At 45.9% G+C, this 17,009-nt stretch overlaps 1 protein-coding gene across 1 annotated transcript in view; it reads left to right on the top strand.

Annotated features, from left to right (window-relative positions):
• Positions 1–13,588, top strand: part of LOC140532340 (serum paraoxonase/lactonase 3-like) — a 28,111-nt gene extending 14,523 nt beyond the window's left edge. Inside the window, exons 5-9 of the mRNA XM_072650737.1 lie at positions 1,787–1,907; positions 8,909–9,109; positions 10,056–10,137; positions 10,414–10,542; positions 13,336–13,588. Of these exons, the coding sequence (XP_072506838.1) occupies positions 1,787–1,907; positions 8,909–9,109; positions 10,056–10,137; positions 10,414–10,542; positions 13,336–13,494 (692 nt within the window). The 3' untranslated portion in view covers positions 13,495–13,588. The remainder of the gene's footprint in view (positions 1–1,786; positions 1,908–8,908; positions 9,110–10,055; positions 10,138–10,413; positions 10,543–13,335) is intronic.
• The last annotated feature ends 3,421 nt before the right edge of the window (positions 13,589–17,009 follow it).

Below are 17,009 nucleotides of genomic sequence, written 5' to 3'. Positions count from 1 at the left end.
CTAGTTTGTGCATGTTCCTTCTATACAAACTAGTGAAGCTGTAACTTTGAGCGCATGACCAGCAGAAGCATAGAGGTAGGAAGGCTCTGCAGCTGGCAGGAGGCATTACAAACACACAGATCTAGCAAACAGAATTCACATTGGGAAATCCAAGAGAAAGAAATGACAGTGGGTGACTTTTCCATGGCAGGGCAGCAGAGGAAGATAGAGAGAGACAATGGGGACAGAGTTTAGCTAGGAAAGGTTACACAGAGACATCTGTGAAGTTCAGGACAGGAAAATGTCCTGCACCCATATACCTTGGGTGGGATACAGGAATGGGTGTCATTCACTACTGAGTTCTGGGTCACAGATTCAGTGCAGAGCGGGGTGCCTGGGTCAAGGGGCGGCATCCAGGGGGAACAGTAGTCCTGTCAGGTTTGGGAAGCAGGTAGCAGTGGTGTGGCTCTCAGTCACAGCCTCCTGCCCAGTTTGAAGCATGAAGGACCCTAATCAAGGTGGTAATGCCAGACTGAAGGGGATCCTACAGTTCTATCCCTTGAATTCAGCAGAGCCCTTCACCTGGCTGATGGTCAAATCCATCAGTCTATAGAACCTCATTCTTGGCTACCCCAGAGTTGTGTCACACAGATCTAAACCCAGGCCAGGAACATGCCAAAGTCAGAGCAGGAGGACAGTGATCTTATTCTGTCCTGGCCCAGACCCCTGTGAGAGGAAAGAAAGTCAGGAAGCAGTCTGGATGAGGAAAAAAGATGTTATGGATGTAGATATTCTCAGGGTCACTAGGTGGCACATTGGTGCATGGAACTCCTCTTCCTGTGTTCAAATCTGACCCCAGACACTTCCTAGCTGTGTGACCCTGGGCAAGTCACTTCACAGAGACAGGATCCCTCTTTCCCTCTGCCTACCTTGATTCTTCCCAACTGCTCAGACCCTCTGTCCATCCCTACCTCCTTCCCTCCTCACCTCCCAAACCACTTTGTATCTCATGGGGTTGAATCATTGCCTGTCTGTGCCCTGTACATCTTTGTATGGACTAGTCATCTTTCCCACCTGAATGCCAGTTCCTTGCCAGTGGGGGTTGTTTCCTTCTTTGTGCTTGTGCCCCCAGGCCTCGCAGGGAAGGTACTTCATCAGCCCTTCATTGATTGATAGTCAGGCTACAATAGTGAGTGAAACTAATCATGGATAAATAGAAGATTTGCACATACATACATATGATATATATACATGTATATATATACATATATATGTATTTCACTTTAATTGCACAAAACTCAACTTCCCAAATATAGGGTTGGGAAACTGTGCTTACATCTGTGTAACTGAAAAAAGATGTCAGTGGATCATCAGTTCAATATGAGTCAACAGTAAGAAATTCTGAAGAGGGATGGATCTGGAGGGAAAGATAATGAGCATCATTTGATCATGTTGAGTTTGAGGTGCTCATGGGGCATCCCAGAGGCAATGTCCAGCAGGCATTGGATGATGTTGGGTTCCCATGAAAGGAACCCTGAGCCATGAGGTTGCCAAGCAAGAATGTGGAGGGAGAGGCAGTGGGCAGAGAGGGCAGTCTTGGCTGACACCTGTATATACAAAAGGGGCAGGAGATCTCCCTGCTGCAGTCAAGGAGACAGAACAAGTGGATTGTTAGGATTCCAGGCAGAGTGCAAGTTGTTTAGCAGCTCTGCTCTGACATGGGAGTGAGAATGGCTGGTTCTCTACTCCTGGAAGAAACAAGAGAAAGCCATCTGTTCCTGAGGCTGCTACTCTCTTTCCTCCTCAGACAATGCTGTGTACTTGTATGTGGTGAGTCACCCCCAGAAGAAATCCACAGTGGAAATCTTTCAGTTTGAAGGCGATTCTCTGTTCCACCTGAAAACCATCAAGCACGAGCTGCTTTCAAGGTACAGGAATGTTTCTTCTCCTCCTTGGCCTGGGGCTTCTCTGTGGGCCACATTGTTCCCCCCTTGACCACAGGGTTACTACCTGCAAAGCCTCAGTTAGCCAAAGGTATCCATGGGTTCTCTGGCCAGGCATTTCCTCCACTGCAGAGGGATCTGATTAGCAGCTTGTGGCTAGAGGACCTGGTTTTCCAATTGAACTCTGCTACTGATTACCTCTCCATCTATCTGGGTCTGTTTCCTCTTCTAAAATTTAAGGCAGTTAGATTTCATTGTCAATGAGCATTTATTAAGTACTTGCTGTATGCTTGGCACTAAGCCCTGAGATTAGAAATGCAAGCAATCCCTATCCTCAAGCAGCTCATCTTCTAATTGGGGAGAAAGGAAGGGGAAGAGAAAGGACCTGACCTAGGGCATAGTAGAGAAAGTTCTGGGAAGGTGAGTCAAGAGTGAGCCCTGCTGAGTGAAACTAGGATTGGTTATTCAGTGCAATTCTCATTCCCTTGGTTGACCCCATTGTCCTCCATCTGCAGCCTGGAAGAGTGGAAGGAAAACCTGCCTCAGTCAGAGTCAGGGAGACCTGGGTTCAAGGGCTGCCTCTGACATCTGCTGGCTGGGGGACCCTGGCCAAGTCCCTCTCTCACTGCCTCCAGCAGCGCTGAAGTCTATGGGCAGGTGCCAAGCTGGTGCTGACCTGTTTGAGTAGAGGAAGGTTCCCCATCCATGATCCTCTCCTTCAGTGAAATCACAGATCTAGGCCCTCCAACCCCATCTCCCTAAACCCCTGCCACTGCCAGTCCTCTGACCCCTCTTCTGCTGTGGCATTGGGAAAAAACAACAGCATTTTATTGACATGCTTTGCTTTTATGGTATAAATATGTCCTGATGGCCCCACCCTCTGTGAGCTCTGTCGTCACAGTGACAGAATAAAGCCCAATGAATGTGCAGTAACCTCATCCAGAAGTGGCTGCAGCCTTCCTCGCTAGAATTCCTCTCAACCTCTCCATTGTTTAGTGAGGTTTCCTAAATGAATAGAAATTTTTCCCCTCCTTCCCACTCCTCCACTCCACTGTGGAGAAAAAAAATAAAAAGAGAAAACTGGATTCTTTGAAACAAATATCCAGTCAAGCCAAAGCAATTCCCTCATTGACCTTCTACAAACCAGGTTTGTCTTGCTCTGCCCCTTAACCGCATCACATCCATCAGAAGATGGAGAGTGTCTTTTCATCATCATTTCTCTGGAATCATGGTGGGTCACAGCATGGAGGATGGTTCTTACAGCTTTCAAAGTTGTTTGTCTTTCCATTGTATCTGGAGAGACTCCTCAGCTCCTCCCACCCCAAATTCCCAGTACTGAGGGCATGGAGCACCTGCGCTAGGTCTCTCTGTATTTACCACCTTCCTTCTCCGTCTGTCATGGCAAGGGATGCCCTGGGATTCTCCACTTTTATTTCTGGTCTCCCTGTTCCCTTATGATCCTACAAGAGCCAATGGACCCATGCATAGACAAAGCACCCTTCAAATTATATCATCTCCCTAGGCTGTGATGGGGAAGAAAGGGAAAGGGGAAAAAACAGGGATGGAGAGATGGGCAGTGTGGCTCAGCCCTGGCTGCACAGAGATGCAGGATCACATGGCCAGCTGCCCCTGCTAACTGCGTCCCGACAGGTCAGCAATAGCCTCCCAGAGGTCCAGAGCCAGAGAGGATCTCAGGAGTGTGTCTGCGTGAGGGAGGTACTGCTGCTGTCCTGACCCAGCCTGAGCAGGCAGGCAGGGCTGAAGGGAGAGTTTGGGCGACCTTGGTCCAGGCTAGCCCATAGCCTCACAGCACCTTGCAGGAAAGGAGCATGAGCTCCAGTAAAGTGAGGGAAATGAAGGACAGTGGCCTTCTCCCGATCAGCCACCAGCTTTGGGAGGCAGAATTTACCTTTAGGGAGGCACAGCTCCACCCCTCACCCAGGCTGCTTTGCTTTGCTTAGCCTCATTGTCCCAGGCTTTGGGGTGGGGGTGAGGTGGGTGGCACCACTGCACTGGCAACAGAGGATCCTTTCCTAGTCTTGGAAGAGGCAAGCAGAGAAATACAACCTGGAAGCTAAGTTTCTGATTCTCCAAAATGCATTGTGGCCTCAAGATGGAGGTGACCTTTTTTATTATTTTAAATTTAAACACAAAATAAGAAAAGAAAAAAGAAACTAACAAATACTAAGACTAGAATAAAACAAAATAAGAAAAGGAAAAAAGCCATGTGTACAAGAGAACATAGGAGAGGATTGCCTGTATGTACTGCTCGTTGTATTGGGAGCTGTCCATCTTCTCTTTGTTTCCTTGTAAATTTCCTTTTGTTCTCTGCTATGCACTTTTTATGTTGTTTTTTTTCCTCCTTCTTCCCTCCCTGGAAGGCTACAATTAAGTGCATATAGATAGATAGATAGATGGATAGATAGATAGACAGACAGACAGACAGACAGACAGACAGACAGACAGACAGACAGACAGATAGATAGATAGATAGATAGATAGATAGATAGATAGATAGATAGAACGATAGATACATATACATATACGTAGACATATACAAACGAAGATATACATACATATGCTGGTACCTACTCAAACTTACCCATACTTAGATATCTATCATTATACTCACATATAAATATATACATTCACATGCATCTATGTAAGACTGCACTATATTTATCCTCTGTTTCTCTGAGGTTGGATAACCTCTTCATAAATTCAAGTCCTTTCATATTTTTCCAAGTCCACCTATTCATCATTTCCGATACCCCAGCAATATTCCCACTTTATGTTGTCTAGTTGTTTTAAATAGTCCAAAACCTCATTGATTAATAGGACTGAAACATAGCATCATTTCTCTGTTTTTCTCTTTTGATTAAGTCTGTTTTAGCTTTAACTTTGTCCAAGATCGTGATCACCACCAACAAATTCTACTCCTGATCTTTATTTTGTGTTTGTGCGTATCTTTTATTTTCTATCCCTCCTGACTCCTCTACTTTACTTCTACTTGCTACCTTGCCTTCTCATCATTTAACCTACCCATACTCCCCAAGAATCCCTCCCTTACCCTCCCATTTCCATTAATCTAAACACCCGTCTATACCCCTTTTTCCTATTCCCTCATCCTCCTCTCTAAAGATCCCTCCCTTATCTTCTCCCCCTTATCTATCCCCTTAGCCTTTTATTTCTTTCTGAATTTGGAAGACTTTTATCCTGTTCTAGATATCCATGTGTTGTTCCCTCTAACCCATTCCCAATGAGAGCAGGGTTCCAGAACCACCAGCCCTCCTTCCCCATCTATTTCCTCTGTGTCATTTCTTCCTCTCACTCATCATTTGTATGAGTTTTTAGCTGTTGTTAATGGTTCTTCTCTTTAAAACCATGTCATGCTCAGATCTACTCCAATCTTTCTCATGAACTACCTAATTACTAACAACAAACCTGAACATAAAACAAGGTAAATCATGTGTCTTTGTTGAGTCCCTTGTACTTAGTCTTTGATATATATTTTATGTTTTTCTTGTCTCTTGTAGGTCAAATCTTCTATTAAGTTCAGGGTTGCTTTTTTTAAAAAACAAAAGTCTGAAAGTCTGACAATTCATTAAATGCTCATTTTTTTCATTCAGGGTTATGCTTAGCTTTGCTGGGTATGATATTTTCAGTCACAAGCCCAGTTCTTTTGCTCTTTGATATGGACTGTTCCAAGGCCTGTGGTTTTTTAGTGTAGTCACTGTCAGGTCTTGTGTAATTCTCATTATATCACTGTCACATTTAAAATTTTTTCTCTTGTTGCTTGCAATATTTTGTCCTTGAGCTGGGGGTTTTGGAATTTGACTATGATATTCCTGTGGGTTTTCCTCATAGGATCTCTTTCAGGTGGTGACCAGTGGATTTTCTCTATTTGTACTTTCTCCTCTTGTTCTAATGCTTCAGGATAATTTTCTTTATTTCTTGTATTGCTGTATCAAGAGTCTCCTTTTTTTTAATCATAACTTTCAGGTAGTCAAATTATTCTTATGTTTTCTCTTCTTGATCTGATATCCAAATTGGTTATTTTTCTTATGAGATATTTCACATTCTCTTCTATTTTTTTCATTCTTTATATTTTGTTTTATTTTTTCTTGATCTCTTATAACTTCACTTATAACTTCACTGTTTCCCTTGTGCAATTATGATTTTCAAGGAGTCATTTTCTTCGTTAAGATTCTGGATTTCCTTTTCTAATTGGTTGACTTTCTTTTCATAATCTTCTTGTTTTTCTTGGATTGTTCTTATTTTTTTAATTTCCTAAATTTTCCCATTTGATTTTTAAAGTTTTTTTAAATTCTTGTATAAATTCTTTTTGGGGAGGTGAATATTTGACATTACTCTTTGGTGTAGAAGAGGATTTTTTTGCTTCAGTATCCTCCTCTGAAGATGAACTCCAGTCTTCTCTATTCCCATAGTAACTCTCTATGGTTGACTTCTTTCTCCTTTTTTGTAGTAGCTTAGTGTTTGTAATCACCTCTAGTCCTGGGCTATGGAAGATGGTGCCTCTACCCTCAGATCCTTCAGTTCTTCACCCTGTCCTGGAAACAAAACCAAGACTTCCAGTCTCCAGAAGTGCCTATAACCAGTGGTTTCCTGCCCCATTTCTTCTGCACTCACTGGGCATTTGCTGGTTCCTTCTCCCTCAGGGCCATGTCTCTGCTGCATATCTGGATCTGGCATTCCTTGTCAGCTGAGGTTCTCCCGATCTTCCCTGGCTCAGATGTCAAACTCCCCTTGCTGTCCCGGGGTAAAAATTTCTGTGACTGAGTCTGAGGCTGCCTGCCAACCCAGCTAATCCCAGGGTTTGCTGCTTGTAGTTTAAGAGGTATTTACTCTTCACAGGAACTAAACCTCATCCTGGGATTTTTCTTCAAATCTTTTCCAATTGTCCCAAAAAGACCACTGTTCTGCCCCTATTTTTATTTGTTTTTACCACTCCACTTCACCCAAAGGCACTATTTTATTTTGTCTGTGAGAGAAATCTGGAGAGCTTTGAATTTTCTAACCTACTGCTCCATCTTCCCAGAATCCTCTGAGATGACCTTAACTTCCCCTCTTAGCCAGGCTTCCTCTGGCTTCCAACTTCTATTCTGTGAGAGATAGTAAAGAATTAAAATTCCACAGAAGTTGCTAAGTTGAAGGATCCACTGAGAAAATAAAAGCAAGTTAGATAAAGGGGCTAGCAGACTGCAAGCAGATTCACCCAATCAGAAGACAGTCAATGGCCTTCAGAAAACCACAGAATCAGGATAGGGGCTGATGTGACCTGAACTGGTTCAGAAATATGACCAGTAATACTCAAGAGAAAGCTTTTCTTTGTGATTTCTTAATAAGCCACTTGCATAAAAACTTCTTTGCCTATGGGGGTGAGATAGCACAAAATTAGGCAGAATTCATATGTTGGAGGGAAGAAAACATATCAAGGAGATATGTAATAGGCGTGTAGAGAAGATGATGACCTAATGGAGAATATACCAATCCGTCTCCTGGTGGGAGGATCTGTCTTGAACTAAAGGTATGTGACTCGTCTCACTGCTGCACTCAGTGCTCTTCCTTCTGGAAAGGGGGTTGAGCCCACTTTGGCCAATGTGTTCAATTCCTCTGAACTCTGCTGCAATAAATTTTCCTTGATACCTAATTAGTGTCAAGAGTGTCTCCAACATATTCTTTGTGAACAATCCCAGATGCCCTCCAGCTCATGACCTCAGTGGTCAACGGATGCCCAGGAAAGCCTTTTTGTTTGTTTAGTTATTTTGACACAGACCAACTTCCACAGGGGTACACTGATACTATTTCCATTACCACTTTTCAATTTCTGCCAGGAGTGGGGAGTCTGCAGCCTCGAGGCCACATGTGGTTCTCTAGGTCCTCAGGTGTGGCCCTTTGACTGAATCCAAACTTCATAGAATAAATTTAGTGTTAGAGTCAGAGGCACACATATTTTCTGCCTGTGTGTGTGAAATATATACATGCATATTGAGAGAATAAAAGGGGAGCAAGGAGGAGGAGGAAGAGGAGGGGGGGTGCAGGAGAGAGAAAGGAAGAGGAAGAGAAAGAGAGAGAGAGGAAGAGAGAGAGGAGACAAGAGAGAGAGAATCTGGAGTTTTGCTGAGGACTGTCTAAAAGGCAGGATGTGGAGCCTGTGTGCTTTGTTTGGGTTGATTTTCAACCCCCATCCAAGAAGACTGGAGGGAGACCCTCCTGAACACTCTCCCCAGTCCATGCATCCACCTCATTTCCATTTCCTGTCTTCCCTGACTTCCTTCACATCCCACATAAAATTCCACTTTCTACTGGAAGCTTTTCCCAATTCCCTTTAATGCTCTCTACTTCACTGGGTAATTATCTCCACATCATCTTGTCCATATCTTATCTTTACCTGGCTGGTGGCATGGTGTCTTCCCCATTAGATTAACTGGCACTGTTTTTGCCCTTCTTGGTACCCCTGTGCTTGACCCACACTAAGAGTTTAATAAAAGCTTGTTGACTCTCCCCGACTTATTGGAGGGAGTAGTCTTTTGGGGGGTGGAAAGGTTCCACCTGTGACTATTTTCACTGTTCAAACTAACTCTAACTAACTAAAAATCTCAGCTTCTGTCTCAAGCGATGGGCTCTGTTTGACTCCTTGAATATAGACTCTTTTTGTTGAAGCTGAGAGCTGCGTTTTGGTGACCTCTCATCTATTCCCTTTTGTGATCATTCAGTGCTCTCTTTTCATAAAGTGCTCTCTGTTTCTTATTTGGGTTATTTTAGTGTGGGAGGGAGGCAGGGAGGTCGTGGAGTTAGTTTCTAGGGTCTATTAACTCTACATCTTGGGGGTCCTAACATGTAAATTACTCCATTATTGCTGGAATGTCTAGAGTAATTTGAGTTTGGTATGTGATCCAGATGCTGCATTTACTTTCTCTCCTTCTCTGCCTGTCCTCTATCCCCCCCCCCCCCCCCAATTACAGTGTGAATGACATCGTGGTTCTAGGACCAGAACAATTCTATGCCACCAATGACCACTATTTCACCAACGACATCTTAGGACAACTGGAGATGTACTTGGACTTACAGTGGACAAATGTGATTTATTACAGTCCAGGAGAAGTCAAAGAGGTGGCCAATGGGATTAGCTTTGCGAATGGAATCAGTATTTCCCCAGACAAAAAGTATGTACACATCCTTGAAAGTCCCCTCCACTGACCCCTTTGTTCACTGGAGGATGGTCCTCTGCAAAGAACCTAGTAGAGGTCTGAGGCCAGATTTGATTTAAGGTCTTCCAGCTTCTACTTTGCCACCTAACTGCTTTATACATTTTTAAATGTAATATCTTTAAATATATTGGAAAGTGCCCCTGAGTTCTATTGGCAAATGGCAGGGATTAAGGAGTTTTCCCTCACATAGATCTACTTTTGAGGTTAGGATTTCATTCCCCAAACTCCCCAGAAAGTGGAGCTTGAAGCAGTCCCAGGGAAACAGCCCCTGACTCTGAAGTCCATACTTTACCTCTTTAATTTCTCAGTTCAAGGAAATTTCAAGTCACTTTATAGCTGTTCTCCCTGGCTAGTGACAAAGGGGAAAATGGGATATATCCAGAGTCATGCTCAGATGGGATTGGGAAAGGAGCCTTTCCAGACCTTACAAGAGATGGGGTGCAGGAGGTGGAGGGGGGAGCAAGGAAGGGAAGGAAATGTACTTCTCAGCTTTTCTCCTCCCTGGCAACCTTCTTCTCATGACAGCTTGCCTGACTTTACAGAGGCTCCAAATCTCAGTGGATTCTCACACCAATTCTGGGAGGGAGATGCTATTATGCCCACTTTGAAGTTAAGAAAACTGAGACAGACAGCGATGAAGTGACTTGCCCAGGGTCACACAGCTAGTAATGTCTGAGGCTGGATTTGAACGCAGGTCTCCCTGACTCCAGGTCCAGTGCTCTGTGCGCTCTGACACTACCCCGTGACTTCTTACCCTCTGTAATTTTATAGAAGATGTCAGTAACACATGTAACTGTAGTCAGGATTCATATCTTCTCTCCAGAATAGAAGCGGGGAGGAGATGGGGGCCATACTCCTTCCCATTGATTCCTCTAGAGGCAAACACATTTTTCTTTTGAAGATACGTCTATGTAGCTGCATTAATGTCTCAGAACATCCATATTATGAAAAGACATGACAACTGGAACCTGACTCAAGAGAAGGTAATGATCTCTGTGGTACTTCATGGGGTGCCTTCCCAGATAGACTTTAAAGTGGAGTTATTCTAGGTAGTGTCAGGGCCTCCACAGCTGGAAGGAATGAGGGGGAGGAGGGATGTCATTCTCCACTGATGAGCAGCAAAGTCCATCTGGAGAGAGAGGAAGGCGGCAGTGCTCACTATGGGTCAGTCCCAACCTTACCTTTTCCTGGAAGATGGAAGGGATGGTCAGAGAATGAGGGAGAGAAGGTTTCCTCATGACATTCATTTAACTTAAAAGGTTCTCCATCTGGGCACATTGGTTGATAACTTATCTGTTGACCCTGCCACCGGTGATGTTTGGGCAGGATGTCACCCCAATGGCTTGAAGCTGCTGAAGTATGACCCTGCAGACCCCCCTGGATCAGAGGTATGACTTCCTTTGGGTTCATGGGCAGAGGCAAGTTCAGAAAAGAAGAAATGCTGACATGGGCATTAGAGACATCCTGATACTAAGGAAAATCTGCTTCCACGGGAACTGATCAGATCATGGAGGAAAAGGGCATAGAAAGGAAAAGAGGGGCCAGGATAGAGCCTGAGGGAATCCAATGCTTAGTGGGCATTGTGGGCCAGAGTAGACAGAGAAGGAGTGGTCAGACAGGGAGGCAGAGAACCTAGAGAGATTGGGGTCTGCCTTAAACCTGGAGAGAAGAGAGCAAGGAGGGGACAGTGACCAACAGGATCAAAGGCTGCAGAGGGGTCAGGGAACAGCCAACCAGTTTGGTAGGTAAGAGATTACTGGGAACTTTGGAAAGAGAAGTTGTAGCTGAATGATGAGTTTGGGGGTTTTAGACCAGGTGAAAGGAGGTGAGGAAGAGGCACCTGCTGGAGATGGCTCTCTTGTGGACTTTAGCCAGCCAATAGATAGGAATCAACTAGTGTGTTTGTTGGCATCAAATGAGGCCTGGTTTAAGAAAAGAGGAGACATGCTCAGAAGGAAGAGATTGAAGATAAGTGGGGGTGGGGATGATTGTGAGAAGAGGGGCTGGAGAAGACAGGAGGGCATGGGATCCAAGGGGCATGGAGAGGGTTGGCCTTGGCCAGGAGAAAGACCATCTCTCATCAAGAGCCAGTGAAGGAGCTCAGTGGGAGAAGCCATCTGAGTGATGTCAGATGAGGAGGGGAGAAGAGGGAAATCCCAGGGAGTCCCCAGCCTCTGTATTTTTCAGGAAGTATGAGGTGAGAGCCTCAGCTGAGAGGAGGGAGGGACAAGGAACAAGGTCTGGGCAGGGGATCTATTGGGAAAGTATAGAAAAATTGCTCTGCCATAGAAATGGCCCAGTTGAGATGGGTACCACATATACATAGTGGGCACAGTCAGCTTGGGTTTATGATTTCCTTTAGCAGTGTGAGAGAAGGAGGTAAGTGAAGGGAATAATCCAAGGTTGGGTCAGGCACTGCACCATTGGCAATACACAAGGCAGTGATGGATTTGAGATTAGGGAAGGGTTTAGCATGGATTTGAATGGGTTCACCAAAGCATCAAGAGAGAGAACTGAGGAGAGTGTAGGCAGGACAGGGATGGTCACCTGAGAAAGTAGTGAGGAGTACAGGGGAAAGAGGGCATGGTGAGAATGAAAAAGAGTTAAGGGTTGTAAGGCATTGGGAAGAGGGAATAGCAAAAGATTATGATTAGGTAAAGGAATTTCAGAGTACACTAATGAAGTAGAACACACATAGGTGACATTGAGATCAAGGGTTTGCCCATCTCTGAACTCCCCCAGGCTCAAGGTACTCCATTGGTCTGCAACCATGAAAAAATAAAGCAAACCATAGTTCTTGAGCCCCCACCAATGTGTTTGCTTTTACTCATCAGGATACAATTATTTTAAAGACATGTTATTTAATGAAATAGCAATAGAAAAATCAGTGCAGGTACCAGGACCAGAAGTCCTAGTTCAACTTTAAGCTCATAAGACTTAAAGGTTTTTGGGCCACCTGGTATACATAGAACATTTCCCCTAGAAGCCTGGCACACATTCCTACACACACCTTCGTTGGGATATTGGATTTCCCTAGGAAATGTGTTTGGAAAGATATACATGTGGGGTTCATATGTGAGCCAGGGAATATAGAGAGAGGAAAACACACAAAGGGTTCATGCCGCAGGGAATTCATGCTTCCAAATCCACAGGGCCACCATGTCTTATAGTGTGGTCATGATGTCATTGCCCTACCCCTGCTGGGTCAGCTTCCTGCTGGTTGGACAGTGCTCCGTCTCCCTTCCCCAAGCTCAGGATCAGTGCAAGATACTCTCTTTTTGCGTAGTGTTCTGGCTGGTACCAGGGGTGGCTCTGCTTGCCACTTGGCTATTGCTACCAATGAATGCTTCCACCTCTCCTTTAGCTTCAAGCCCTAAAGTTGACAGAAAGACCCTTTACACACCCAGAATTAGACAATAGGAAAGCACTCAACAGTTTTTCTCCCCATAAATCAATTTCCAGAGCATTGCCTATACTCCCATTTTTCTTCCCGAAAGGTAAGTCTTCATCTCTATAAACCAAGTTCACTTGGAGCACAGAATAGCCAGCAAGCTATATTATGCTGATGCAACCTTTCCTCAAAACTCTTTAGCCTTGAACTCAATCACTGTCTGTTGTTTCAGACAATTCTACGAACTATGGTTAGAAATTCCTTTGTAACTACCCCTTAATTTCTGATGACTGGTCTATAGTCCCTTGAAAATAATTTCATAGGGAAGGAATCCCTCCCCCAAAAGAATCCTCTCCCAATATTTTCTTCAGCTTAGTGTGCAAGTGCATTTGAGCAAAATAAAAGCTTAAGGGAGAGAGGCAGTGTTATTATTCTCCACCCATGTGGCCTCATTCTTCTCTTTTTATGTGTATGAGGCAAGCAACAAGTCTCCTAGGTTTTGATCATCCCAGACTCACATCAGGCACATTCTCAGGCCTTATCAGGCTCCCCACCCTATACCTCCAGCCTTCCAGGCTTTGGGCAAGAGATGAAAGGTATGTGAGAAACACATAAAAGTATGTTCTCAGGACTTGAATCAAAGCCCAAGAAAAGAAAAAGAAGCTGCTAGGCTCTGTCTGATTGCTGAGAACTTTCCCAAAAGACAAATGTCCCTGACTAGTCCCACACCAACAGGAGGTCTTGGTCCCCAGTGAAAAATGGTCATGAATCTGGTTCACTTTCTTTGTAGGTGCTTCGCATCCAGAACATTCTCTCTGAGAAGCCCACTGTGACCACAGTCTATGCCAACAATGGCTCTGTCCTCCAAGGGAGTACAGTTGCTGCTGTGTACCATCAAAAAATGCTAGTGGGTACAGTGTTCCATAAAGCCCTGTACTGTGACCTGTAATCCAGCCTCTCAGGGTCAGAAGTCCTTATTGGGTAAAGAAAAGAAAGGCCTGGTCTTCAGGTGAAGAGAAGTAAATTAAAACAAATACAGAAGAGCTGCACTTGGCATTTCCTTGGTTGGGGAGCAGATTGTAGTTGGCACCACCATTATGTCCCTGGTGCAGTGAGGAGGCCCTGCTGGGCAAGGGGACTGCTTGAATGGTATTCCCAATGATGGGGGTTTCATGCCTAGGCAAGCAGGAGAGAGGGGACCGTTCCTCATGGGGGGAGGGCTCCTCAGAGAACTCTTCAGGGCAGAGGGACAGGGAGGCACTGTCTCTGGTCTTTGAACTTCTCCAGAATTCTCATTGGAGAATGCAGGGGCCCTAGGCTCTGAAAGAGTCCAGCCAGGGGACTCAAATGCTGGCCAGTCCTACCATGTTGAAATGGCTTCAAGTGCAGATCCAGGAATGGAGAGTGTTGTCCATCCAGGACCAGCTGAATGTGGTCCAGAGAGTGTTATCATCATGTTGACCACAGGAGTGGTGATCAACATTCAGGGAGAACCTACTCATACCCACATTGATATGAGCCAGATGTGGGGGAGGAATGTTGTGCCTGCCTTCAGCTAGACAGGTGCCTACCTAAGAGTAGCCAAGTGGAATATGGTTAGCCCTGTGGTTAGCCCACTACCTGAAGCTCCCACTGGCCATGAATGCAAAATCAGGTGAAGATGCTTGTGTTCTCAGCCCTTCTCCCTCAGGGTTCCTCACTCCTTTTCTACCCAGACTTTCCCTTCTCCCCATGGAAAATGAGAAGCAAACCTTTCTGAGCATCCTTCCCCTGGGCCACATGGCCTTTCTCCTTTTTCATTTGTGTTGGTGTTGAGAGCCAGAGGATCTGCCAGAGGAGAGCTGGCTGGCCACCCCAGAATGAAGGATGTACCTTGCTCTTGCATGTGAATGTTGCACTCAGAGGAAGAGTGGGCCGTGGGATGTGTTCTCTGGGGCCTGAGTGACCCTCGTCTCTCACCTCATCAGACTAGGAGTCCTTGAGTGTGAGTGATTCTCAGTATTGAAGGGCCTAGGGATGTTCCAGGTTTTCTGGGTGAGGGGCTGAGCTGGGAGCAGTGGAAGGTCACCCTGGATATGGCTGGACCCATCCTAACATGAGATAAACCTGGGAAAGGCTGATCCCACTGAGCTGTGGGGGAGGCACAGACTAAGTCCCTTAAGATGGTGTTTTCTGGAAGATTCAGAGCTTCTTCAATAAGCTAGCCAGGGTCTCCTCTCCCAGAAAAAGTATTCCCCAAGGGTTCTGATCCTCCTCAGTGCACACCCACACAGAGATTTCAGCCACCCACACATGCCTGGAGCAGGGGTCAGGAGACTTCCAGGTCCCAGGTCAGCTGAGAGCTCTCTACAGTGACTTTGGTCAAGTCACTGTCCTCCCTGAGTTTCTGAAGCTTGTTTGTCTATAAAATCTGGAGGGTTAGCATTAGATCACTCTCTCTAACTCTATGGTTCTCTACTGACTAGTCAGGGTGATCAGGACTGAGCTCCCAGTCTGGTAATGGAGCCTAGGGACATCCTTGTCCCCTCCCTACAAGTCATCCCTAGTCCATCCATCACCAAGCATTTAAGAAGGGCTTGCCATGTGCCAGACTCTGTGTTAAGGGTTGGGGATTCAAATATCTGTGAAGAGAAAGACATTCGCTGCTCTCAAGGACCCCCCATTCTAGTGGGGAAAGAGAAGAGTTAATAGGAGCTGAAATGGTGGGGGTGGGGTGGGGGGTCCTGATGTTTCTCTTTCTATCTGAGGCATCTCCCCTGGGATTCTTGATGGTTTTCCTCTCCCTTCCCTTCCTTTCCCAACACCAAGCCCTGTTCTCTTGACTTCAGCAGAACCTTCTCTCTCACACCCTCCCACTTCTTTTAAGGTTGCTACTCTGGCTGGAGTCCACCCCATCATGACCCTGGGAAAGGTCTCCCCCAGCCTCTCATCACTCTCAGACACATCATCCTTGCTCCTGAAGGGATCATTTAGATCAAGTGGATCAGCAATCCTCCCTGTGCCTGAATCCTTAGAGGGCCTTCTCAACCTGGCACCACCCCACCTTTCCTTTCAAAACTTCTCTCACTGCACTCCACAAGCAGATGATTGCTTTGGAAGGCTGTACTTTCCCTTCCTTGAGACATCCTGGTGCTTAACATGTCCTTCCTCCCCTTCATCTGGGAATTTCTAATGCTCCTTTATGGCTCACCTCAAATCCACCTCCTTCAGGAAGCCTTGCTTGGTGCCCTCCTTCCTCATATCAATCCTAGCCTGCCTCTCTCCACACTCTCCAGCCACTCCTTATGGCCAGGCTCCTTCCTTGCAGCCTTCAGACATAACCAGGCCCATGCCCATCCCTCACAGACCCTCACTAGACTCTAGGTACAAACTCCTACATGATGGTCTGCTTGTCTTCCTCGCACTCACTCCTTAGCCCCTCAAGACCAAGCTCCATGCAGGCAACACTGCCCACCAGCTTCTCTCCCAAGGTCCACTTGTCAGATCAGCAGTTCTCATCCATGTGAGTGTCTGGGCAACACTGGGAATGACCTTCTCCTCTGCATGCTCTCTTATCCCTGACTTGTGACATTGCTTTTGCTAGGTTCTCTTGTTATCTGAGCAGCTGGAGTCCTGAACCCAGGGTCAGGAGATCTGAGTTCAAATCCCTCCTCACACACTAATTAGTCATGTGACCCAGGGCAAGTCATGAAACCTGTGTGCCTCAGTTTCCTCAACTGTCAAAAGAGATTAAAAATAGCACTTGCCTCCAGGATTGTTGTGGCGATCAAAGGAAATAATAGCTGTGAAACACTTAGCAAAGTGCCTAGAAATGTTTATTCCCTTCCCCCATCTGACTGTTCCTTGGTGGCCCTTGCTAGACAATCATCTGTGTCTACCCCGAGTGCTGACTGATGTCTGCTGAGGGTCTGTCCTGGACCTCTTTCCTCCCTCTTCACTTGCTTTCTTAGGAACCACCTTAGCTCCCATGGACTCCATGATCATTTCTCTGCAAACTCTCTCAGCCTCTTGCTTCTCTTGGGCACCATTCTGCTGTCATGGCTGTGGATCCTCACCTGAATGTCCCAGAGGCAGCTCAGACTCTGCAGTCCAAAACAGAACTTCTTATACTTCTAGTGTCTCCAAAGTACCCCATTTCCTGACTTTTCTCTTTCTGCCAAGGGTGCCAATGTCTTCACAGTCAGCCAAGCCTTGGACCTGACAGCCATCCTGGAAGCCTCCCCATCTCCCACCACAAAGGGCCTCGGAACCCCAAGGACCTCAAGAAACTCCATATGTAGAGTTTGGCAAGTGGAGGTCATCCAATCTCTGCCTGAAGACCAGCAGAGACCAGTCCTCCCCTTTTCCCCCTCCCTCTTTCCCTCTCTCTCTCCCCTCTCCTCCCCTTTTACTTCCTCCCCCTTTCCTGTCTCCCCTTCCTTCCTTCCTCTTCTTTGCTCCTTCCCTCTCTTCCTCTTCTCCTTT

The sequence above is a fragment of the Notamacropus eugenii genome, chromosome 3, assembly GCF_028372415.1.
Source record: "Notamacropus eugenii isolate mMacEug1 chromosome 3, mMacEug1.pri_v2, whole genome shotgun sequence".
Classification (NCBI taxonomy): domain Eukaryota; kingdom Metazoa; phylum Chordata; class Mammalia; order Diprotodontia; family Macropodidae; genus Notamacropus; species Notamacropus eugenii.
This window is presented reverse-complemented; position numbering and strand designations above follow the sequence as displayed.